This window comes from Branchiostoma floridae, chromosome 4 (genome assembly GCF_000003815.2).
Source record: "Branchiostoma floridae strain S238N-H82 chromosome 4, Bfl_VNyyK, whole genome shotgun sequence".
Lineage (NCBI taxonomy): Eukaryota > Metazoa > Chordata > Leptocardii > Amphioxiformes > Branchiostomatidae > Branchiostoma > Branchiostoma floridae.
In genome coordinates, this window is record NC_049982.1 from 25,142,715 (window position 1) to 25,167,313 (window position 24,599).

Consider the following 24,599-nt stretch of genomic DNA (forward strand, 5'->3'; position numbering starts at 1 on the left):
AATCAAAGGTCTCAGACTCTGCCTAACGTCTTGGTTTCCTAATACTAGTAGGCATTCATAGACAAGCTCTGTTGACTAAAATTAGTATATTTTACACATAACGAGACTACCCCCCACCCCCCTCCGCCTCCCCGTATATTTAGGTAAACGGAGGGTGGGTGCGTGGTGAAGAGAACAGCTTTTGTCTGGTTCCGATCTCCCCTGTGATACTTTGATACGGACATTTTTCAAATATCTATGGCCTTATCAGTATAGAAGAGATCGTGCGAGTGGATGTCAACAAAGAAAGAGGCATACTAAGTAGTTACATCTAGATGGTGTTATAATTGTACCAAAAACAAAAACGTTTCCTAAACGACATATCTTTACAAGATATTGTAGTAAGTATACAACTGTTTTGGTCACAGAGTTAGGCAGGAATGTAGGTGACTGACGTGCGAACAGCGACGCGCGGTGATCAGCTAAAGAACTACAACCACCAGCGGAAGCCGTCTCATCTTATATTTCTTGTCTTCTTGGCCAAAAGTAGACAACAGACTACGAAGAATATAGCTAGTCTTTGAAGTGCACTTTTGTCCCTTATGATAATCATAATAATGAGAATTTATTATTCATACTTAACCACGTAAAAATGTCTCTAATAGGTCTATAAAAAATACAAATACACAAACCTTACAACAATCAAAAAAGTATACTTACAGCAAATACTAACCTGTTCACAACTAACTGGACGTTGTTTAATGATTAATTGTTGAGGATGCTCATCTTTGGTAACAATAAGTTTCTACGATAGATCTAGGGAAAACACATTTTTGAACATTTCCATTCATGGTCGATAAGTTTGCCGGTACCTGAAGGCATGACTATTTCTTGTCCTTTTCTGGTATCAAATATTTAAGTAGTCGTTACTTCCAATAGGTTATCAGTCCGGCCTTATTCAAACCTAACATCAGGGATTGTCTATATTTCTTCTGTGTCCTAGTAAAAGATCGTAAAGTTGAACAGGTAGAACCCTTGGGTCCGATCTCTTTTGATAGGCCTAGTCGGCCTTTTCTCTCTCTTTTCGTAGACGGTACCGCTTGGCCAGCTTGTCGATGACTGTCTATTGAAACACAAAAATTGACTTTATGAAAACTTTATGCGGTATGCTTACACACCACAGAAGGCAAAAAGAACCATACAATTGTTTGACGCTAGCGCGCTCTATTGTCTATGCAATGTAAATACGACATTATGCAGCAAAAGCCTTTAGGTACCAGGTAATCTTTTTTTCCACATAAGCTCCTTGCCCCTTGCATGTACAATACATAGACTAGACCAGCGTTGTGGTGTTTGGGTATTAGCAACGCTGTATGGGATTATTTACCGATGTAGCTACTCAAGAAGTAAGCCAAATGCCGTTCTTTGATTGCAACTTTCTACATATTGGTAACTATCGCTAGCATTCAATGAATACTAACCATGCAAAAATGCATCATCATATCTTAACGGTCTATCTAAATATGCATTATAATTTATACTTACTTGGTATTTGTGGTGTCCACTGAGCCTTGGCGGTCCAATCTATAGAAGAAAAACAATAAAAATTTATTTTTTGCAATTCTGTATGGGCACCCTAGCTGTATTTTCAGGTTTCGGAGAATAATAAATTGACACCCCTATCTTGAAGGCGTGGTACAATCCACAGCTGACATCTTCCTGCGTTACTGAAGCTGATCCATTGACGAAATCAACGAGCTAATCTCAGAGCAGAGATTATGTTCTGCGTTGCTTTAGATTAGCTGCCGTTTGCCCAATACCTGTGCTATACAAGCTGGAGCAATTTAGCTACTCTCCAAGCAGAGGTTAGGGTCCAGTTTTTTATGCTTCCTTGATAAACTGTTATATAGAAATATGTTTTAAAAAAACTGTTAGTCCACTCTTGGACTCTTATTGGGGTTAGGAAAAGGGTTGGGTTAGGGTTTGGCTTAGGGTTAGGGTTAGGGTTAGGGGTTAGGGATAGGGTTAGGGTTAGGGTTAGGGGTTACGGATTTGGTTCAGCGGTGAGGGATTAGGGTTACGGGCTAGGGATTGGGGTTAGGGGTTCGGAATTTGAACTAGGGTCAGCCTTACCTCCGTCCTACTACACGGTGACGAACAGAAGAGGTGAACCAGTCCAGATTTTAGCCTCATGAGGAGATTGAAGGGTGGTGGCAGCGACAGGTTCCCTCTGATGACGTCAAACGCATCCCTGACAGACATGTACGCCCACTCCTGGTCTTTGTTGTCCTGGAGATAACATGATTTAGGAACATTTTAAGAATATCTACAAGAAGCATTGATTCATATAGTAGCCGTTGCAGGTCACTCACAGACACACAAACACACGCAAACATAAACGCAGTGATGGAGGGAGGGAGAGAGAGAAAGAGAGTGAAAGAGAGAGAGAGATAGAGAGAAGCCAACATCAATACGTCACTACCTAAGCATACACATGAAAATGAAACGTATATATGCACCAAAAATTATCTATTCAGCAAATATTCTCTACACGCAAAAAATTATGGCGATCTGTCAACCCCTTCTTTAATAGTAAGATAGAAAACTTATAGCTACTGTAATAAATTCGAAATCAACACGGCGTCTATTTGTTCTAGACACAACATCTAAAACATAATCTTCACAGAGAAGGTAAAGAAACCATCACCTCAGTCATCTGATAGGACGTAGTCATGATGGCTATCAGCAGGTTGAGAAGTACGAGTACTGCCACTACTTGGAAAAGCGCAAACATGATGGTCCCCACTACTTCGGTGAAGATTGGCTCTTCCATGAGCTGAAGCGCCTCCACCGGACTGGACCCGGGTTTCAGCTCCAGCATGGAGAGATCACTGATGCCGAACTCCGCCCAGAACAGAGTAAGCATCGTCCTGGAGAGGCTGTTGGGCCACCGACAGAAACAGGAGTCAGTTCAGATCCTCATAGTGGGGGCTTGCTGTTTCACTTGCAGGATATATTTTACAATGAGGAGGTGCTAGCCCATTCGTTGAGTGACCAACGATTTCACAGATCGCTCATGGAATAGCATAGATGAAATATTTTCGTTGTCTTTTATACATGTATCGCAATCATAAAGTCAAGGGTTACACAAGTCCAATTCTGGTCGCTGTACAGTATAGCTAACTCAGCGATCGCCAAGAAGAGAGAAACCGATGTTTCGGTAATCGTCTGTGACCTTCCTCAAGGCAATTCTGACTGGTTCTGCTAGATGTCGCTGTTAACAGATGCGGCCCCAAACGTAAACTGTTTACAGAAAACGGCACACAATAGATGAGAAATATGTACTCACGTGGCATAACCATGGGCTTTAGAACACCCGATGTTCTGCAAGTTGCTCTGCTGGTACTTCTCGCAGAGGTAGTTGTGAACAGACCCGTAGAACCAGTAGAGTTGGTTGAAACCGCAGGCAAACGCGAGGTCCACGAGCCCGAGGAAAATGACGAACTTGATGATGTCCATGAACATCCGACCGAAGGAGATCTGGAGAGACCCCAGATTCCGTGACATGCGCAGAAAGCACATCGCGCGCAGGAATACATCTAGAGTAAAGATGGCGAACACGGCATCGGACACGAGAAGCGGCTCGAACCCGTTCCATCTAGCTCTGGCCGCCCAGTCCAGTGAGATGTCATGGCCGTCATGGAGATCCCACTAGATGAAATTGGTTGTGATTAGTTGTGACTCTTTTAATTCAACATCTAAAGCAGTGGGAGACGAAACACATCTTATTTCCAAATGTTCATTCAACCAAACCGAAAGAAATCACTCTGTTTAGAGAAGCCACAAAGACTTATCCCAACTTCCCCAGATTGTTAGAAGTTAGAAAGTTAGAAACCTCACGTCGCGCCAACCAGTGGCAATGCAAAACTGCTCCTTTATGTGATTTCACTCGTAGCCTCTGTGTACAGTGACAGAAAGATATTTACCAAAACATATCTTACCTTCGCAATAGCCACAAGTCGTAAGGCGACATGTGTAATGTAGAGTGCAACGGCAAAGAAGTCAAGCAGATTCCAGAAGCTTTGGAAATACGGGGATATTCCTTGATGCCAAACTTTGTTGATTTGCTCAACGAAGAATCCTAGAATGATATTAGCATAAATTCACCATGAGGTCACTATCGTTCATTATAATAAAAAAAAAACTGCTTCTCAATTCTTAAAACATACTCAACAGAATTTTTGACTGAATCGGACGGCCCTCCATGGATGTCTGACCCAATCGAACTAGACACAGTACGTGTACGTGGGACTTAAACAATAGTCGGCGACATCGACTTCCAATCGCCTTTTACCCATTACTGACGTCACGCGTAATGCTATACTACCGTTCTGTTTAAACTCACCAAAATACATTCACATGCCAGTATATGAGCACCTCCAAATGTGTCCCGTCACTTGCTACACAATGTAATCGAACACCATCTGTTTGGAATGGAAACGTGTTTCCCTTTCGTGAAGGTAACATAATCAGATAGATAGCTTACCGCACATCCAGAGGAAGATGAATGCTTGTGTCCAGGACAGTTGTACAGCAGACGTCGGGATGTTCTGTACCATCCTGTCTATCTCCTCACTGCTCACTCGAAACGTCTGCGCCTCTACAATCAGCACGATGAGTAGGCTCAGTAGGGAGACGAACCAGCACATTCCGCGGATTGCTGGAATCTCCAGAAGCCTCCCGGGCTATAGAATGACAAAAAGACTCTTTTCATTAAACTAATGGTGCTATCTACTTCGATGGAGGTTAGACATCCAGGTGATGAAATTCGCAAGATGCATTTGGATTGACTTTGGAAACAGTAGGACTTGGGGGGGGGGGGGTATTACCTGAAACGTCACAAATGATTAGACTGTTTCCAAAGTCCAGCTGCTTGCATTTGAGAATCCACCTGCATAATAGTGCTACGTATTGGTCGTACTGTATTACTTAACAATCGTATAAGACGTTCATCTGAGACAGTACTAGTACGACAGTCGGACTTGAAACATTTTTACACGTTTTGGGCATTCACCTGATCTGAACAGAAGTGTGACGTCAGCAACGGGTCAAAGGTGTCTTTGTTGCCAATCAACCGTCCTTTAGCAGGCGGGGGCCGATACCGACTGCCAGGTACCTTTGACCCGTTGCTGACGTCACTCTTCCGGTCAGATTACATGCCTTAGGCTTTGTGTCATTCTAACTCCAGATGGGTTATAGATCACTGACTAAAAGCTTGCTGGTGAATGCCTTATATTGTGTACAGTAAGAATGTCATCGTCACAGGTGAACCCTCATGGTATTACTTATGACATGAAAGATAAAAGTGATTGACAGCAAAGAAAAAACGACATGCCACCTCACGTGCCTTTGTCGTTGGTGCCAAAATGTGCAGAATAGTCAGAAATGGGTGGAATATGCCGATAGCTACTGCGAACAGCACCAACTGCCATATTGCCCACTGCTGAAGCGTCTTGCTGTCGAGAAGTTCGTAGATGTCTCCTGCGGCAAGTAAATCTGCATACTCGAAGCTCAGGGCGTGCGACACAAACTGGAACCAACACACATGAGATTTAGCTTGGCGGGTCACCACTTCCTTTTTTTTGCGACATTGAAGCAGCGTCAAACCAGTACTCCAATTCTTCAAGTATTCTGTTGTCCGTGAGTCATCACTTCGTGCTTAGAACCGAGCCAAACCAGACGTTCAATTCTCCAAGTATCCTAGTATACTTCCTGCTTGTCTACAACATTGGGGCAGAGCCAAATCAGACATCAAATTCTCCAAGTATCCTATTACACCATTTCCGCCTTACACACATCAGGACAAATCTACAAACAAGCATCTCTGGCAATCACATACCTTTTTCTGCTCCATTTCAACTGCCGCCTCCAAAGTTCCCCGCAAAACTTGTTTGTCCGTAGTCTCCCCAGGGTTAAACTCGAGAACGGTCTCCAGCTCATCCGAGTCTCGCACTTCGGCCAGCAACTCGCAGGCAAACGTCTCACACTGGTCCGCCAGCTCCTCCAGCTCGGCCCGGTAGTGTTCCCGCTTCCAGCAGGCGTTCCGCAAGGCTCTGGCCGTCCGGAAACACGTCCGGAACGGGTCGGGACTAGTTAGCAGGATCAGGGAGGGGCTACAGACGGCACGGTAAGCCGTGAGCCAGGCACGGGAGGTTTGTACTGACGTCCATTGGTGATCGTCAGGTGAAGGGACGGGGAAGCCATGGTCTAACAAGAGTTTGAGGATGTGATAGTTGTTCCGTGTGGCGGCCATCTTGACTGGAGTCATGTCGGGGTGGAAGGCAAAGTCCTCCTCCGTCTAACAACAGCGACAAATACTTGAAATGATTTTAGTGAGTCACTGATGTCTCTGTATTTCTAAGACACAGGCACATGACACACAGAGAGACACGGATACAGTTACAAAAACACACACAGACACACACAAATACAAACACACAGACACAGATGTAAACATACACACAGACAGAGATATACAACCACACGCAGCGAAAAACACATACACACTGGCTCATGTACGTACAGGGAGGGTAGGACATTTACACACACAGAGAGACACATACTAAAGCATAAAAACACGCACATGTAAACATAGAGAGAGACATGCAGAGAGAGTGGAGATATACATAAGGTACATAGAAACAGTTTACACACAGAAAGGTACATACAATACACAGACATACAGAGAGAGGGAGAGAGAGACGCGCAGAGAGAAGCACACACACTGAAAGATGCATGGACAGTTGGACGCACACAGCGTTAGTGCACGAGCACACGCTACGCACGCAAACACACTTCTGACCTCAAGATCTCCAGACAGTTCTTTGCTTCCCGACGGACCCCTATCTAGCAGAAGTTCTACAGCTTCTATGTTCTCCTTGTCAATCGCGTAGAGCAGAGCCCGTCCCGCAGGTACTCCTTGATTCAGGAGCATCTCCGTCGCCTCTAGCGACCCGCTGTCCACGGCCACCTCCACCGCCGTCCGCCCAAACTCGTCACGGACACCGGTGATGTCGATGAAAGTATCGGGATCCAAGTCAACGTCGACAATCAGCTCCGCTAGGTCTTCAACGGCGTTGTTACGAACCGCGGACAGGAAAGCTCGCTCCATCCGCTGTGCCATTTTTATGAAGAAAATGTAATCTATAGGATAGGGCAGAAATATGGCTATGTTAGCATTTATTTGTATCGAGAAACGGGTTTTAGTAAAGGCCTGTGGAGGCAGATATTCAATCAAGTTCCTCCCAAATGGTAGATCTCTCACAGCTCCTGGTTGCGATTTGTAACTTTGAAAAAAAAAAAACAGTTCAAATACTGGGTAGGGCATCTCGGTTGGGGCTGCCCGTCTTTCGGATGGGACGTGTTCAAGGAGGGCTGACAATCCTACCTGTAAAAACAAAATACACCTTGCAAATCAAATTACAAGAAAACTTGCTGCTCCCTGCTGTGTCACTAGGCACTACGGTGGTCCCAATGAACGAATGAACTCTGTATCATTGAGAAATTTACGATTGAATTGGACAAACACGATCTAATTTAGAGCATGCGGATCTGGCAAGTAGCTTTGCCATGTAAATATCACCATATGCTAGTAAGTGCCCGGTACACACGGTCGTGCGATCGCAAGGGTGGTTTTGGGATCGATAGCCGACCATGTTTCGTGCGCATTTCAGCTGTCTTCTTACCGTAACGGCCGTCTTAGATCCTTGTCGGCATTTGGTTCTGTCACAGTCTGCTTGAAAGTCGTACGACATCAAAATCGTACGACGTTCTACTCCGAATGTGGCCTCGCTGTAAGTGTTGTGAACATGGTACAATATATATCACCTATGGTTCTATCCTACATTTCATTATTAATTCATTGAGTGCTAAGGTAATAAGATCATCCTGTAGACGTTATATGATTCCGTGATTAATCAGAGGATGAAGTCTATGTTTGACGTTGATATTGAACATGCTTAAGCAGCAATAAGCTTAAGCGTAACATATCAAACCCATCACAATTAGGACGTGTTTTAGATAATGATAATGACAACGATGATAACGATGACAAGTTCATTTTCTCTATTCTAACAACAGCAGTCAAGGGACTATCAGACATTTAGGAAGGTACAACTAGATATGGGCATTTTTCAACGACCACCCTACTATCTATGGAGCCTATGGCTACCTTTATACATGGATAAATAAGGATTAGGACGCGTTGGCTGACAGTTCCCGCACACACTTTTCATGTGATCAAAAAGTGATCCTAAAACATCAAAGTATTGAAATTTATACAAGTACCAACTCTTTGTCGGAGTCATGACCCTCCCCCTCAACCAGTATACAATTGGAAGGATCTTCAAGGGAATTCTCTACAATGCTCGCCCTGTGTTCAGGCGTCGACTTGTGGTAAATTTAACAAAACTTGATTGTAGCATAACTAAATATTCTCTGAGGAATGATGATATCCACTTCTGGAGTGGAATGCTCCTTTATAATATCTCACTGAACCTGCAGTACGGTTGGCGGCATCGCGAGGCGTCTGGGCCGTTTGACAGAGCGCTCAACAGATTTTATCGATAGAAATAAGAATACTTTTACGCTTTGTGTGCTTTGCTGTCATTTTAGTCCTAGCTACTTGTACGTTTCGATAGTATTCCCATTATACAGTAATTGGCAAATATAATTTAGGACGCAGCGACGCCGTCAACTTAACATCAAGTTAAGTGTCATTTTAGCCGTTATTGTACATTTCGCATTATAATTTTATTACAACGTCAAGGACAACGAAAATCTAATTTAGGACGGAGCAACGCCGTCGACGTACCGCAATCCAGTAAAATTCCCACTTCAAATAGCATTCCGTACAGTAGTCAGTTTTTAATGAAAGCTGGTGATGGCGCCATGCCATATATGGAAGCACAGTTGAAACCAATGACGTAATTCCATGTGACACAACATGAATAGTACCTGGTTCCGTATTTTCGAATTCAGTACCCGAAAATGGCAGACAATATCTGGTGCATGCATGTAGATGGAAACATAACAGACAAATTCAAGCTGATATCGCCTTGTTATTATTACCACAACGATGGCTATGGCAAAGGTTTGTACAGAAATGTTTTGTTTTCATCTCTAAAGAGCGGGCTATTTAGGAAACGGAGGGAGGTAGCTATAGTGTATGGAAGGCATGGTCTTCTGATTGGCAGTTCATGCCAATTTTAAATGGAAACCTTACATAAGAAATATTTCATAAGCAGAATAGAATCGCAACAGCATTCGTCTACTATAACTATAGATATCTCAGATGCCTTTATGTTAGCACTGAAAATCAATTTTGCGGGGATTTATTTTTGCGTTACAAATAGTAGGAGGTTTTCTCCTTTGTTTCAAGTTTGCGTTCCAAACAATGCTGGTGCACAAGAACTCTATTTTTGCGAAAACAGAAAAAAATCTACCGAAAAATGAAATACCGCAAACATTTGCAGATTTACAGTAATAATTATGTGTATGAATATATGCTGTTCTATTACCTTTTATTTTCAAACGTGTATCTGTACATCCAATGGTTCGTTTTTTTTCTCTTTTTGCAAATCCTTACAGCTTCTTTAACCCTTCATTTTAAGATCATACTGGCCTATCCTTTTCAACGACACATTTTGTCTGTAATTGTCATTCCTGTTTATGATCATCCACTGTAATATTAGAGGGGTTTGGTTTACGCTAGCTTTGGTGTGTCCTATTCCCGTTGGGGGAGTGGGATTTTCCTCTGGGAGATTAAGTGTTCCAGCCTGAATTACTTAGATTTTGGGCGATGCCACTTCTTAATTTGGGGTGGCGTGGTACGAAAGGGGAAGAGGAACTATACACGTGATCTGAAACTGAATCTCAAATTTCAAGCTATACTGTGTAATGTTTTGTTACACAATAGGCACACTTCCCATGTGGTCGCTTTTCACATTTAATTGCTCTGTTACAATGTGGTTTGGGTTATGATTCGATGCCACATTTAACGTGCGCGAGCGCCATCTTGCAGAAATGGAGAAAACTGCATTTTTTTTACATTCAACACTTAACTTCTGCAATTCATGCAAATGATGCAAGTGTATACAATGCATATCGTGCACAATGGCACGAAGAAACTGTCTAGTCTTTTCTGTGGTAATGTATACATTCTCTGAAAGGGCTTCGGTTTGAGGCTAGCATAAACAAATAGAGAGACATTCCATCACAATATTTCTTTTAGAGCCATTTTTAAGATCTGATCTGCGAGAAATGTCTGCCCATTTATTTCCTTCTAAATTCGTCAGATTTTCACCTACTGTTTTTAAGGGTGCATTTATTTGCTTGACTTTTTCTGAGTCAAATCTTATTGTGTTATTGAAATTTCAAAACAATTTTCTTTGTATACAACAAAGTGTCATTTAACTAGACATTTCGGTGACAGTCTATCTCTATCATGTCGGATCGTGGCGTAACATTAACAGCAGGGTGTTTGGTCCATTACCAGGAGGTACTGGGTTCACATCCGTTGATATGCCACCGAACTTGTGTCCATGGGAAAGGCACTCTACACGACTTTCCTTACTTCATTTATTTCTTGTCATATGTGTGAGAAGACTGCGAATGTGCATTCATTGACGTCCCGGCACTACCTTTCGTCTTGGATATTCACACGTTTTTTCTGCTCTCACAGAAAACAGCCCAAGACGCACACGGCAGCCGTCTGTTCGCCATGAGTGGAAGGGAAGATTTCACCAACAAGGGCGCCACCAACCTGGACATCGCTACTCAAGGTGACGACAGGAAATTTAAAGAAGCCTCAAGGAAGACTCAACCTCAGGGGTGCAAGAGTCATGGCGCAGAGATGTCTAAAGGTAATAAGGATAAGATGGTGCCCTGCTTTGTGACCCCTTTTAATCCCACAGACAAAAATACGATGAACACCTGGGAGTTATGGCAACACTGCATCCCGACTGTCAATCACAATCAACAGTTTAACCAATGAGAGGATGGCAATTAGTGGGTGGACCAATCAGAGAGTGGCTGCAAGCTCGTCAAATATTTGCACTTTTAATTTTTTTCCATTTCTACTTTTTGACGAAGATGGGGCTAGGGTTGGCTATGAGATCCGCCTATTGAAAAAAATGCACACAGGCCCCGAAAAGTTTTCTTCCACTTGAAGTGAAAAAAAACAAGTTGTAAGTGGCGCCTGGACTGCATTGTTTGGGGCTGGGTTGAAAACGCATTGGAAATAATGACATTGAAAAACGGATAAACAACAAACTTTGTAGGAGGAATTGATTCCTTTTGAAAATTTCATCTTTTTCAGTCTCGCATTCATGCTATAGAATTGTTCTTTCTATAAAGTGTCTTACCTTGAAATGTAGACATAGAACTAGACACACGAATTTAGATTACAGATCTGTTTACCATATAATTACATAGTATGTTTACTCGGTTTCTCTTCTACAGGGAGCTCTTCATCCAACCCGCCAGGTGGCGCTTCAACAGGGAAGAAGTAGCTTTTACATCGCTGCAAAGTGGAACGGAAACTAGTGCAATTCAGCCAAACATCTTTCAGCATTGGAGCTTGGGTGCTTTAGAGTATACGTAGGACACTCCATTTCCCTGTGATTTTGTTATGTAGAAAAGAGAAAGGCATTTTTACAGTTTTCCAACTTTGCTATCATGTTACATTGAGAGATTTTACATTCTACCGGTCTTTATGAAAATGAAAATAACAGTATATTTTGGGAATATGGTATAGAAATACAGAAGAAACGTGCATGGTGTTTATATGACAATTTCAATAAAGGATGTCAAGTTCAAATTAATATGTGTAGCTTGTTGATTTCATAACTACAGTAGTATGAATATGACATCATTTGCCACTAAGATTATACAGCTTTCTCCTTAATCATGCCTATTAGGTCCTATTTTGTACAATTGATATACAATGATTGTACATGTCCTCTTGAATCAAGTTGTATAAAAAGCTGCTAAAAGCCTCAAACTTATGTCATTTCTTCCTGACTGAGATAGCTACCTACTAACCATAAATCAAAACGGGAGATATCAAACCAGGAAGTTTACATACACACGCACATGCAAACACACACACACACACGGACACAAATACTGACAAAAATAAAACCTTCATCATAACGAAGAGCTAGTCACTCATTATTATCACAAATGATCACCAACTACAGTGAAGACCTGTGGTAAATTGGGCCTGTCCCTGGTGCTGAAACCACGGTTTTAAAACAAGCGTTCATTGGAAAACCACTATTCTAGGCTTCAAATTAGTTGAAATTTTATCTATAAACTTAAAATCAGGCAGAGGACCTGAAATAATTGTCTAAATGAACAAAACGAATCACCAGCAACTTGAATGGGGTTTATGAAAAACCTAGAGTAATATACAATAGTCATCATGCAAGGATTTTCTTAAGAAATATTTTTTGTTAAAGCGCTCTCTTATCAAAATTCTTTATATGCAGGATGTTTACGGTATATTTGGCAGTTAAGAATAAGGCAGGACAAGCCGTCATTGTGATAGATTACAGATATATGCATGTCTATGTCTGTATGTATGTACAGATATATATGGCCAGGCCTATATGGTTTATATAGCACCTGCATCTATGTCTATCTTGTTGTACATCACACACACACACACAAACATATACACATACATACAAACATAAACATACACACTCATATCACATATACATACACACACACACATCATATACAAACACATATACATACACACACAGACACACCTCTTGATATAGCCACAGAGCACTGGGAGGATCTCGCAAATGGCTCTGAGAATTGAACATTACAACAGACCTGAGTCAGCTTACAGATGTGTGCTTCCCATCGTTAGGACTGTAGTATTGATGTCAATTAAGATTTTACCAAGGTCTGTATTGATTGAATGAGTTCATGTAGTAACATTATTCTTTATTCATGGATAAAAGAAGGATACATGTATCCCAGGTCACGTAGGTCATTACTTAACGAACATGCAGGGGACATTAACAGACTGACACCGGACGTTACATTAATACTATTGCAGTGTTCAGTATTACCATGAAATTATTATATTGCACAGCCGTCTCAATTCTGTTAAAATTACAATATTTTGTTTTTCAGTTATCAAAATTATTGCCATAAACGATAATTTGCACAACTTTGAAAGAAAGAAAGCATGTCATAACCTACATTTCATAGAAAGAGCTAGTGGGTTTCTACAACAGCGTGTCTGCCTTCCAGTGTGGCTCATAGCGTGTTCAGTATAGCATAAGACGACACCATTGTTACACAACTAACGTCCCTAAAAAGACTCTTTGGTGGTTTAGCCTTTAACAACTTTATTAAACAATGTTCTAAGTCTGTTCTTGTTGTCTGGTGTGACAAGTCCCCTGGACACGATCTCAAAGCAGGTTAGAGTGGCTGAAATACCTGCAGTTCTCAAGTCTGTCACTAGGGCACTGTACTTATTGACAATGATGGTCCATAAAGAAAATATTTAAATATTTTCCTGAAATAAATGCAAGAGCTCTGATTGGCATTTAGAAGTTTGAGACCTTTTACACTGCTTCTGGAGAATTATCAAGGCCAATCTGAACTGTAATATGATGCATTTTTATGCTGATATTCAGATGCCAATTATTCCTTTGTGCAGTTGCCAGTCACACCATGTCTATTTGTTGTTTCTCGGATTTTTTCAGAAAAAAATTGGGTCGGTCAATTAAAAAATAAATCAAAAATAAACTGTACAAAAAGTTGGGGGTAGGAGAGATCGGACAGGAAAACCTAAACTTTCAACATTTAGGGGGTCCCTGGTAGCAAGGTCCAAAGTTTGAAGGAAAATGATAAATGTACTGTCCAAAATAGGCACATACAGCTACTGGAAGTTGAGGCCCATAGTTAATTTGAGAAAGGAGAGGCAGTGAAATTTTGTCAACATGAGCTGTGGCCATTAATTTGAAAACATTTTTTTTTAAATCAAATCAGCAAAAAATAGGGTCGGGAAATCCGAGAAACAACAAATAAAATTGGTGTGGCCTTACTATAACTCAAGTAAATCAATTCACAAGGTTTATTTCGTCAGATACATCTCCAAGGTGAATATGGAGTGTTGCAGTGGTTTTACAGTACAGTAAGGTAAACCCTTGCAGACAGAAACACAGACTAGCGACTAGGCATGGGTGCTACAGACGAACAAAACAGTTGCAGTGATGTCATGAACTGTCACTGTTCTCACCGTGTCGCCCCTCTACACATGTAGCACTTCTTGATAAATGTGTTCAATGTTCAAGATCAGTTCTTTGTTCTATTTGTGCATTTTCGTATTGATGCGTCTTCATCCCAAGTCGCCACCAACAAATCATCATACATTAACATACTTTATCCCATCCTCACACTCAGGGTTGACATCGCGGCAAAGCCTAACAATATCACCCCTGACAATTCAGCCAGGGTATTTGGGGCGTGGCTTCTAACCAACTGGCTTTTTGTTGTCGAAAGCTCGGAAAGGCACCATATAAGGCGACTCATTAATATTCAAGAGCAAGATAACAGTACCGGCGTAACGTTCTTTCAGCGTCCAGACGTCTTTATCAGGTACCAAATTCAACATTTGTCGGTTCTGTGGGTATAGGGTAACCACGGCATCACCGTATACATGTACCGACCTAGCATACGAAAAAAAAAACATTACCATCACGCAAAGATACAGATCTTTGTACGCCCCGCGCCGTACGCTGTTTGTTCGAAACTTGCAATCCGGTCGCTGATTGGCCCGCGACAAATCAGGCAAGCTCATTAATATTCACAAGCAGGGCGCCCCAAATACCCTGGCTGAATTGTCAGGGGTGATATCGTTAGGCTTTGCCGCGATGTCAACCCTGAGTGTGACTTTATCCATGCATAGTATTACATTAGCAATGGGGTATGCATTTAGAAGACCGAACAAAAATTTTCCAAGGTTTTGAGTTCATGGTGAAGCCATTACCACAAATTCAAAACTACCACAAACATCTCTGCATTCACAGTACAGTATTCTGCATGAAATCAAATAAGTAGGATAGAAATATTAGAATGTCCAGAGTGAGAATAGTGTGGATACCAGGATACATAATTTACTCAATTTCACACCCAATGAATACAGAGCATTTTCCCAGGCAACTAAAATGAGAATACATGTTGCGCGAACTAGGCAACACTTAAGAAATAACATGCAATCAACATATTTCACACAGTGCAACGGACATAAAGAATCACAGAAACAAAACGTTTGGCTATACAAAGTCTTTATTTGCCATTCGCAACAAATTCCACATTTTTATATACTCCCATTTTTAATGCTTGGCAAGAGAGAAGTTCTCCGTACTTGGTGCTCACACATCACTACTTCTGCATCTCCTCTTTTACTCAGTTGACAATACTAGTAATCCTTTCCGTAACACGTTCTTTCGAAAGCCTGGACTGTTGCACCGCTTTTCATGTAACAAAGCAGGCTACGCCCGAAGGTGTTGCCAAAAAACTGTCAACAGCATTTCACTCAAAAAAAAAAGCAAACAGCACAGAGCATGTGACAGAAAGTTGTTAAAATGTTTTTTTCATAATATGAGAATTGACAATCATTTTGTGAAATGTACATTGTGAAATTTTGTTGTCTGACGAAGTTGCAATGAAATTTATTAGTCATTGCTATAGACAAATGCACCAGGCAAAAGCTATACCTAACCAAAACTTTTGTACTCCTTTATTATACTCAAGTATAATTCTGTGCAATGAAGTACTCTGTTTTTAAAGATCTAACACTAGTGGTCCTTCTTTTCATGAAGAAGTCTTGGCAACTTCCCTAAAAGAATGTAGACAGAGCAAAAACACACATGCTTCTCAATCGGTTGGTCCACAATGTGTGTTAAATGAAAAGCGATGCAAAGCCCAAATTCGTGGATACACCTCCATTGCTTATCATCTCTTAGCAAACAAAAATCACGCTGCTAACCAACCTAGTCCTGATCATTTCCTCACACAAATGCAGCCCTAGTACCAAAATCCAGATCATACTTCATACAAAAAAATTCATCATTACTCCTGTTTCAAAACAAAAATCAATCAGTTGTCCCATTTTTAGTTCATAGTGGCATTCAGGACTTGGAAGTAGTGTCTGAACCCCATAACTAGCTGCCAGTCATTTTTGTGTGACACCAAAAACACTGGTGAGATGCCGATGTTTTGAACATTGGTGAGATACTGATGTTTTGAACATTGGTGAGATACCAACGATTTGAACATTGGTGAGATACCGATATTGTGAACACTGGTGAGATACTTATGTTTGAACACTGGTGAGATACCAAATATGTTTTGAGTTGATACAGACAAAACTGTACCAGTCTTATTTCCAAGGATTTCTGAATACTGAATTTTAAAAGGACCGAAAAATATGTGTTTGTGTATTATGCATACATGAGGTCCAAAAGAATTTACATGTAGGGTAACTGAAAACTACCCAAATGAGAGGCAGCTTTGAAGCATAGGGAATTTCCAACCTTTTTACAGATTTTATACAGATATTCAGCCAATCCACAACACCAGCTCAATCTAAATCCAGCTGTCACTTCAACCCTGTTTTTATGACCAGTTTAGACTATAATAACTGGTTACAGAATGACAAGACTTCATTTTGATTAGTACTTTCTGGCATTCAATTTCGATGCAGTTGAAGACAAGGAGAGCTGTCGTTTACGCCCTGGTAGAATTCCCCCACATTTCAGGAATGGTAACAAGTCTTTGTCACATTCTTGAGTCCCATGGCGACGAATGAAAAATAAGGATGTTCGGTTCTGCCCCGAAGGCGTCGCCAAAAATAAACAAACTCAAACCTTTCACTATGCATGCCTTTGGCACAGTACGTAATGTACAAGGTTTCATATGCATACTTAACCAAAGGTACAGCACTTTTATGTAAAATCTATAAAAGAAAAAGAAGAACGGAAAAAAAATTCTTGCACTCTCTCTCCTTGCATCAACAGTGCAGCATCAAAAGTAAAATTGATTCATAATAAATTTTTACCCTCTCCAACCAACTCTATTCAAAATCACCGTCTCCACAAAAATATTGCAGCTTTTTTTTGAAAATAAACTTTTTTGTATATTCTCTGCCAAGCTTTACATAAATTCAGTAGTACACAATACACATATGAGCTATATCATTACTCAGAGGTCCAATCCATAGAATTCACTTAAACCACAACCCTGGCACAACCACTGCCTCTTGACAAAGTTTGTGCAATTAGGAGGAAGAAACCTACATTGGTCCTAAAACAAACTGCTGTTTTCAGTTCCTTGTTTTTGGTTTATTTCATAGCAGCAACTCTTAACGGCTTTTTTTACGAGCCACGTTACCATCAAGGAATGTTAAACAAGAATGGCAGCCCAGTGACAGATTTTTCAACTTGAATGCATAATGTTTAAGCAAAAAGGTATCTTTTTACATCTTCAAGTTCTTGATGATCTTGGTTCTTCTTCATGCAAAATATCTCCAACTTAAAATTGTTGGTGGATACAAAGCAGAGTGCAATGACGCCAAGAAATGTTACATATACACTTGATACAGTCACACATATACTTGGGTAGCTAAAACGCTACTGAAAAAATGCCATGAATGTGCTTTTGTTAAGGTTTGGGTTAAGACTATATCTTATTCTGAACAATGGACACAATGATCACATTGTGAACAATACCCTGTCATAAAATCAAAATCTTTTTTTCTCATATTATCTCCAGGACAGTCCACTTCAAAAGACAGGGGTGCAAGGGTTGGTGGTTTAAGTGAAAGGCAATTCTCTGCACATGTAACAAAGTGGAAAGGTTTTTAGTTACTCTCGGCGCCTAGCTACGCATCTTCGGAACGAACTCTGGTGCGTTTGGGTTCAGGGTGCTCGTTGCAACCTGGAAAAAAGAAAAAGAGTTCAATACAAAACAGTTTTACTTACCTTACAAGTACAAGACTTAGTAATCATTGAAAAGATACCACACGAAGTAGTGGAGTTTGCCCAAGTCTTGCTAACTATACGTAGTGCCATGTATAATAATTTCATACATATTCACTACGTAGAAAGACTGCTGCAACGAGTCTGGGTGACAATTCAATTATGCACTACCTACAGTTGAACACATATCATACAAATTAGCATCTATGTAAATGAGCTCATTATTATGCATGAATCTTTGTCTCTCTGGCATGCTTTTATGATAAGGGGCCTGGTACGCCAAAAAGGCCGGGCAAGAACACTGCATACAATACAAGTAACATTACGAACCTCTGGTTTTGGCTGCTGTGCCTCTGCCAGTTGCAGGTTCTCCATCTGTAAGCACACTCCATTGACAGGGGGGTGCACACCGTTCACTGCCACACAGGGCTGGGAAACACTGCCACTGAAAAATGGTACACAACTTTCAGCCACAGGGCAACTGTTCGCTTTTTTTAAACTGTGCAACTTTGGAATCAAGGTACAATATACAATACACCAACATTCAACAGTTCCTACAATGCCAGAACAGTATTTAAACATCAGCATTTCCGGGGCTCGAAATAGCCATCATACACATCTAAATATCGCTTAGAAGCTAAAAATTTCCTTGTCAAGAATTGTCAGTCATTAACAACCATTCCATCTGAAATATTTTTTTAAATGAAGGTCGGATCAATAATAGCAAATTCATAATCAATCTAAACATGTTTTTCAGTCCCATTTATTATTTTTCAGATCAGGCTCTTTTGGAGTACAAACTCTAAGTAATAAATGAACAATACCTACTAACTATTCAACAGTAAGCTATCTTACCCTGGGTACCGGTACTGAGGGAGTGGTGCCTGTAACTGTTAAACAGTAAGTTATCTTACCCTGGGTACCGGTACTGAGGGAGTGGTGCCTGCTGTTGTTGCTACAGTACTAACTGTTTAACAGTAAGTTATCTTACCCTGGGTACCGGTACTGAGGGAGTGGTGCCTGCTGTTGTTGTTACAGTACTAACTGTTAAACAGTAAGCTATCTTACCCTGGGTACCGGTACTGAGGGAGTGGTGCCTGCTGTTGTTGCTACAGTACTAAGTGTTAAACAGTAAGCTATCTTACCCTGGGTACCGGTACTGAGGGAGTGGTGCCTGCTGTTGTTGCTACAGTACTAAGTGTTAAACAGTAAGCTATCTTACCCTGGGTACCGGTACTGAGGGAGTGGTGCCTGCTGTTGTTGCTACAGTACTAACTGTTAAACAGTAAGCTATCTTACCCTGGGTACCGGTACTGAGGGAGTGGTGCCTGCTGTTGTTGCTACAGTACTAAGTGTTAAACAGTAAGTTATCTTACCCTGGGTACCGGTACTGAGGCAGTGGTGCCTGCTGTTGTTGCTGCTGCTGCTGCGGTGCCTGCTGCTCGTCCTGCCAGCCTGGACAGATTCTGGCCTCCTCTTCATGCATCATCTCCTGGAAACACTGCTCCAAGAAGTCCTCCTCCCACAATTCCTGCAGAACCTGACAAACAAACCATGGGGGGTAAGATTAAACAGGGCTCTCAATTCATTTTAGGGAATAGGTGTACAAAATACTTTTGGTACACAGAACAAAGAAAATGAATGCACAGAACGTACTCGACAGTTTCCAGCTTTGAAAAACTGCTATAAACCCAAATTTTAAGCAAATTTCAAAGTTCTAATTTCAAATTTTTGTCAGACATACAAAGAATATGCTGTAAGAATAGTACCTTACATCAGAGGCAACAATTGGATGCACTGCTCCAAATTTTGCAAATAGGTTTTTGCTGACTTTCCACTTAAACAAGTTAAAGACATTATGTTCAATCTACACCTACATTTTTAAAAAATGTGCACATGCACATCTATCTAAAAATGAATTTTTCTTCTAATATGGTACATGAAACTTTCCATAAGTCCTCAAATTGGGAACAGGTTTTCTGCACGTTAAAAATCTGCGCGCGCGTTAAAAAATAAAGTTCTTCAGAAAATGTGCCAGGTGAAATTCCTAGGCAGAAAAATGTGGTCCCATTATATAATTTTCCATCTGTTAGCTGAATTTTTTATTTGAAAAGCCCCTGATTTTCAGGTCCCTTGGGAATAGGTTAATTTGAATATCCAGAATATTTCAAAATCACGTCAATTTGACACATACACAAGGAAAAATTACCTGTATGAGTCTTTGTGTTGTAAGATATAACAACTTGAGGCTTTTCTCCATTCTATAAGCTTCATTTCATCTTTTCTCAAGCATATTGTTTTACATGCAAATTTCAACCTTTGTTGCGCGTTAAAACTTAAAAATGAAATATCACTTTACAACTCCTGGAATATTTACAGGATGGGATATTCTACTCTAGAATGCAACAATATGATACTTAATTTCATTTCGTGTCATCTTTTTTAAGCTTTTAAGTTTAAAACTGTTTTGATTCCCCTGGGAATCAGCTAATTTGCGTATTTTACCGCGCAGATTTTTAACGCGCAAGTTTTAACGCGAAAAATTTTACCGCGCACAAAACCCCAACCCCTAAAATCTTGCTATGTCTTACCTGTCTATCATAGTCCTCCTCATTTTCCATCCATAGGAAGTCCTCAAACCCTTGTTCCTGCTCGGGAACCTCCTCTCTGGCCTGTGTTTCTACTGGTCCTCTCATGTCGATGAGTTGTCTGCACATGTACGTCACTCAACACAATCCTGAAAAACATCATCAAATAGGCTTGCCATGAGTGGGCTGACATGTGTGCATGTACTTCAATATACTTCAACATACACGACGTAGAATTGTAGATATGTATATTCTGTGCATGTCTTTTCTTCCATATGTTATCACCATCTTAACGATGAAAACATATGCAAGAACTGCAAATTCTAAGTGTAGAGATCTCTGTCCATAGAATTTCTGAAATTTGACAGATAGTGATTAGGATCTGTTTGCACCATTGGCATATCTACCAGAAGAGCGTCTGATTAGAGAAAAAAATTGTTCCAAGATAACCCCTAAAACACATGTACAATGTACGGCTTCTTTTTACAGCATCCACAAAAAAGAATGGTGAATTTCCCATTAGTAAGCAAGCATTAAGAATGATGAAAGTTGTCCAGGGGGTAAATATGATGTGCCTTCTTTGTGTGCTGCGCATAAGACATTTTATTATATGTATGTGTAATCATGGGAAGATGTGCACATGTTTCTACATTCTGCATATTACCCACATCATATTCTTTTGTCATGAAAAGCTACAATGCCTAAAAATATCACCACAAAAAGACAGTGAATCACCATTATAAACTTGCCTAAGGCAGTATGGCCCTTCAAAAAGTCTTCGCATTCATTTATTTGAAAACCATTGTGACTAGAGTGGTGCCTCCTGCGTCATGTAAGGAACAACCATATGGTGTCCATTGTATAACTTAATGTCCCATTTAGACATCAAGTCTAGTTCTTCTAGTAGTTTCAGTTCCATCCGGATAGTACTTCGCTCCAGGGTACCGGTTGTACCCATCCTGAAATCATTTTTCGTCCCCTTGGTTTTGAATCCTATTTAGCAATGAATTCAAAGGCCCACGATGTTCCTAGGGTGTTCTAAAATGTTGATATATCACCCTCTGAAACGCTTTTCCTGCATTTTTAGGTACAAATTTTGCTGGCAGACTAAGCTGTTCAACAGCATCTATTTTGGTGAAAAATTACACAAGGGTTTCAGTTTTTTTTCTATATCTTTACATAAATTATACATGTCAATTTTTGTCCGTCACAGAGGACGGTAAGGGGATTTTTTTTCGTCCCCAGTTGCAAAATTCAACAAAAGGACGGGCGCTGGACTTTTCAGATGGTACCCAGGCTAGTTCTTTGTTCAACAGGTTTGTAAAATTTGGCTCAGTTGACATTTATCTCATTCTGCCCTACTTTCTATTCACCATTTGCATTGCTTTGGTCTTTAGGCATCCTTTATGTATTTCAAGCTATTCTTTTCAGATTGACATTTACACAAGTCTTAAACTTTAAAGGTAAAGGCGGTCACATCTTTATCAGGCATTCCGCATGACTTGGTAGGCTTCATAGCAGCCACTGGCATTTCTAATCTTCAAATTGCTCTATTTTCATCCTTCCTTGAGCACAGGACCCGTTTTATGTCCCTCCCAAATTTTTGTGGAAATATGACCAATCTCCATCTTGGTTGGCTACAGCATCCGGTCTTCCTTGGTTGGTCACCAATCCAAGAACTGACTGGACTACGCTTTGCTTAACTTCAGAGATCGAGGAATCGGGTTTATCCAATGCGTCACATGGCCGTAGTTTTCAGGACATGAATACAAAATGTTCCTTTCAAAGACTTTTGGTATACTTGAAACTTTGAGAAAACATGCCAAGACCATGAAAAATTGTCAGATCTAACTGATTTCTACCAACTTTGTTTTCCTTTCTTCCCCACTTTTACATAATGCTGAAAGCCATTCATAATCATATTGTCTTTTTTCAAACAATTCTTTTCCACATTGACAGCTCATTTTTCATGTGCCTCTTGAGGATTTCTTTCATATCCCCACTTTCTTTGTTGCTTTTGCATACAATACAAATCTATGTAAATCACATACCACTGTTCTTGTTGTTAAAAACATCCGGAGTCCTTATTGTTTTCCTAATCTTACTTGTACATTGTACTTTGCTTTTTCAAATATTATCCATATCGTTAAGAATACTAGTTGTTTTGACCAAATATCTTCATTGTATCTTGAGGTGTACATCGAAAAAGCATAACATTTGCCTCTGGGTAGAACAATTTTGCCATAGCTTCCATCCAACAACTATCTGACAAGTAGAGTTATGAGTTACTAATCCAATTAACTACAGCTGTCAATCAAAAGGCGAAGAAACACTTCCCAACATCCTGTAAACAAACATACATAAATTTGCAAAGCCTTGACAACAAAAAAATCTGTTTAACTTGTGAAATTCGACAATTTCTTTGACTTTTTCATCAGAATGCCGTTTTTCCTTGCGTAAAACACAGAACAATATGTCTGAATGAAATGTTTGCAAAGCGTAAACCAATACTTGGTGTAAACAACAAAGTATGACGTGGCCACCCCCCTCCCCTCTCGTAAAAACGAGGTCAACACCTAGAAAAAACAGCATAATTACTTAACGCAACGAAGTGTGAAAACGCTGGTATTTGCCTTCTAATTTTTCTAATAGAATATCCTTATGAAAACAGCTCTGGTTCGTTCATTTTCGCCCTAGAAGCACAAGTTTGTAGAGTATCCGTGGTCAGCCGACCGCACCGAACGCCCTCGTTCCAAGGCTGTTGTGGAAAAAAACAGCCAAAACCCACACAAAAAGAACATCATTTCTACCAACAGAAGAGCGTTTTTCACCACTAAAAGACCATAAATACACCACTAAATCCATGTTAATGCTTGTGCCTGGAGAATATCAGACAGAGAGTGAATGTGGGCGGGGAAAATTCAGGAAATCTTCAAGATGACAGAAATTTTTCGTCGACGGACAAAAATCATGGCGGCCAGACAGCGGCCTCTTTCACAACGTTACAGACGCTAATACCAGATATGTTCGATTTTCTAGACCGAATTTTAAACGTAAACCCCCACATTCAAGAGTACAGACAAGCTAATACTCACCGAAATGTATATTTCCGTGGAATATCACTGTTTGACCGCACAATTTTGTAAAAAGTACGCCGCAGTCCACCGCAATACACAACAGCTAGCCTTTGTCTGCGCCGAGCTTGCTCTCTTCTGTTTATGTGGGACCGGATCACAAAGCTAATGGCCGCCGTCACAAAATAGTTCAAAGATTTCTCGGAAAATCTTACGCCAGAGTAGGCTTTACGACACAAATATACGAACTGATAAGAATAAATTCTCATAAATATTGATAAAGTTACAATTTGAGTCAATAATTTCACAAGAAAAGGAATATTAAGGATATTCATGTATCAATGCGCTTGCGGTTGGACTTTGGTGAAGGGGTTTCCCACCTGGTCACGTGAACAAAATAAATCTTCTTGAAGTTTGTATGAAAACGTCACGTAACGTTAGGCGTATTCTTTATGGATAAATGGTATGAATATGTTGCGTAACGCTGAATATTGTAATTTGTGGCATTCTTATGTTAGTTATTACGTGGAAATATAGATGCGTATCGTTTTTGAGTCATGAAACGTTGCAAGGTCTATTGAGGATTGCACAATACCAACGCCATGACCGTATATGACACCAACATCTAGCATACGTACGATAGATATGTCATTCTTGCGATGAATGATGTTATATTCTCTTTTCTTTTAAATACACCATAAAAAAACACAATTCTTCTTTACATCTAATAAATAATCTATATGCTAATGGATGATAGTTAGGAAGTTTTTATCAAAGTCTTTCTGGACCATTCATTGACGTTACTTCTAAATCAAGATAAGGATTGATTGACAAAGGACCAATTTTACCTCAGAATATTTCAAGCAAGCAGCTTTTATCAAATTTGATGG

The 24,599-nt window shown here is 40.4% G+C and overlaps 2 protein-coding genes across 7 annotated transcripts; both read right to left on the minus strand.

The window, feature by feature from the left end:
- Positions 1-523: 523 nt before the first annotated feature.
- On the minus strand, positions 524-6,333 carry LOC118412792 (short transient receptor potential channel 4-like). The gene is made up of 9 exons (XM_035815813.1): positions 5,879-6,333; positions 5,387-5,569; positions 4,526-4,724; positions 3,981-4,120; positions 3,329-3,690; positions 2,687-2,918; positions 2,113-2,268; positions 1,525-1,563; positions 524-1,102 (listed from the first exon to the last, which is right to left on the minus strand). Exons 1-9 carry the CDS (start codon positions 6,305-6,307, stop codon positions 1,040-1,042), a joined length of 1,803 nt encoding a protein of 600 aa, XP_035671706.1. The 5' UTR covers positions 6,308-6,333; the 3' UTR covers positions 524-1,039.
- A 9,003-nt stretch (positions 6,334-15,336) lies between these two features.
- On the minus strand, positions 15,337-23,917 carry LOC118413428 (polyadenylate-binding protein-interacting protein 2-like). Of its 6 annotated transcripts, none has more exons than XM_035816795.1 (6): positions 23,731-23,917; positions 20,639-20,784; positions 19,464-19,587; positions 18,962-19,004; positions 18,378-18,492; positions 15,337-18,006 (listed from the first exon to the last, which is right to left on the minus strand). In XM_035816795.1, the coding sequence occupies exons 2-6, from the start codon at positions 20,762-20,764 to the stop codon at positions 17,947-17,949; spliced, it is 468 nt and encodes a 155-aa protein (XP_035672688.1). In that variant the 5' UTR covers positions 20,765-20,784; positions 23,731-23,917; the 3' UTR covers positions 15,337-17,946. The 6 variants fall into 6 exon arrangements, with proteins under 6 accessions (XP_035672688.1, XP_035672690.1, XP_035672689.1 ...); XM_035816797.1 differs by lacking the exon at positions 18,962-19,004 and adding an exon at positions 19,039-19,081; XM_035816796.1 differs by lacking the exon at positions 18,962-19,004 and adding an exon at positions 19,347-19,389.
- Positions 23,918-24,599: the final 682 nt, after the last annotated feature.

What these genes read in the sequence shown, in the direction of transcription:
- LOC118412792 (XM_035815813.1), bottom strand. Translation starts at nt 6,307, where the DNA reads ATGACTCCAGTCAAGATGGCCGCCACACGGAACAACTATCACATCCTC. An exon ending in GACTTGTGGCTATTGCGAAG is followed by an intron (nt 3,691 to 3,980) that starts GTAAGATATGTT and finishes AATTTCATCTAG; the next exon opens with TGGGATCTCCATGACGGCCA. An exon ending in CGTCCTATCAGATGACTGAG is followed by an intron (nt 2,269 to 2,686) that starts GTGATGGTTTCT and finishes TGTTATCTCCAG; the next exon opens with GACAACAAAGACCAGGAGTG.
- LOC118413428 (XM_035816795.1), bottom strand. Translation starts at nt 20,764, where the DNA reads ATGTGCAGACAACTCATCGACATGAGAGGACCAGTAGAAACACAGGCC. An exon ending in AGGAGGACTATGATAGACAG is followed by an intron (nt 19,588 to 20,638) that starts GTAAGACATAGC and finishes TTTGTTTGTCAG; the next exon opens with GTTCTGCAGGAATTGTGGGA. An exon ending in GGCACCGCAGCAGCAGCAGC is followed by an intron (nt 19,005 to 19,463) that starts AACAACAGCAGG and finishes AGTTAGTACTGT; the next exon opens with AGCAACAACAGCAGGCACCA.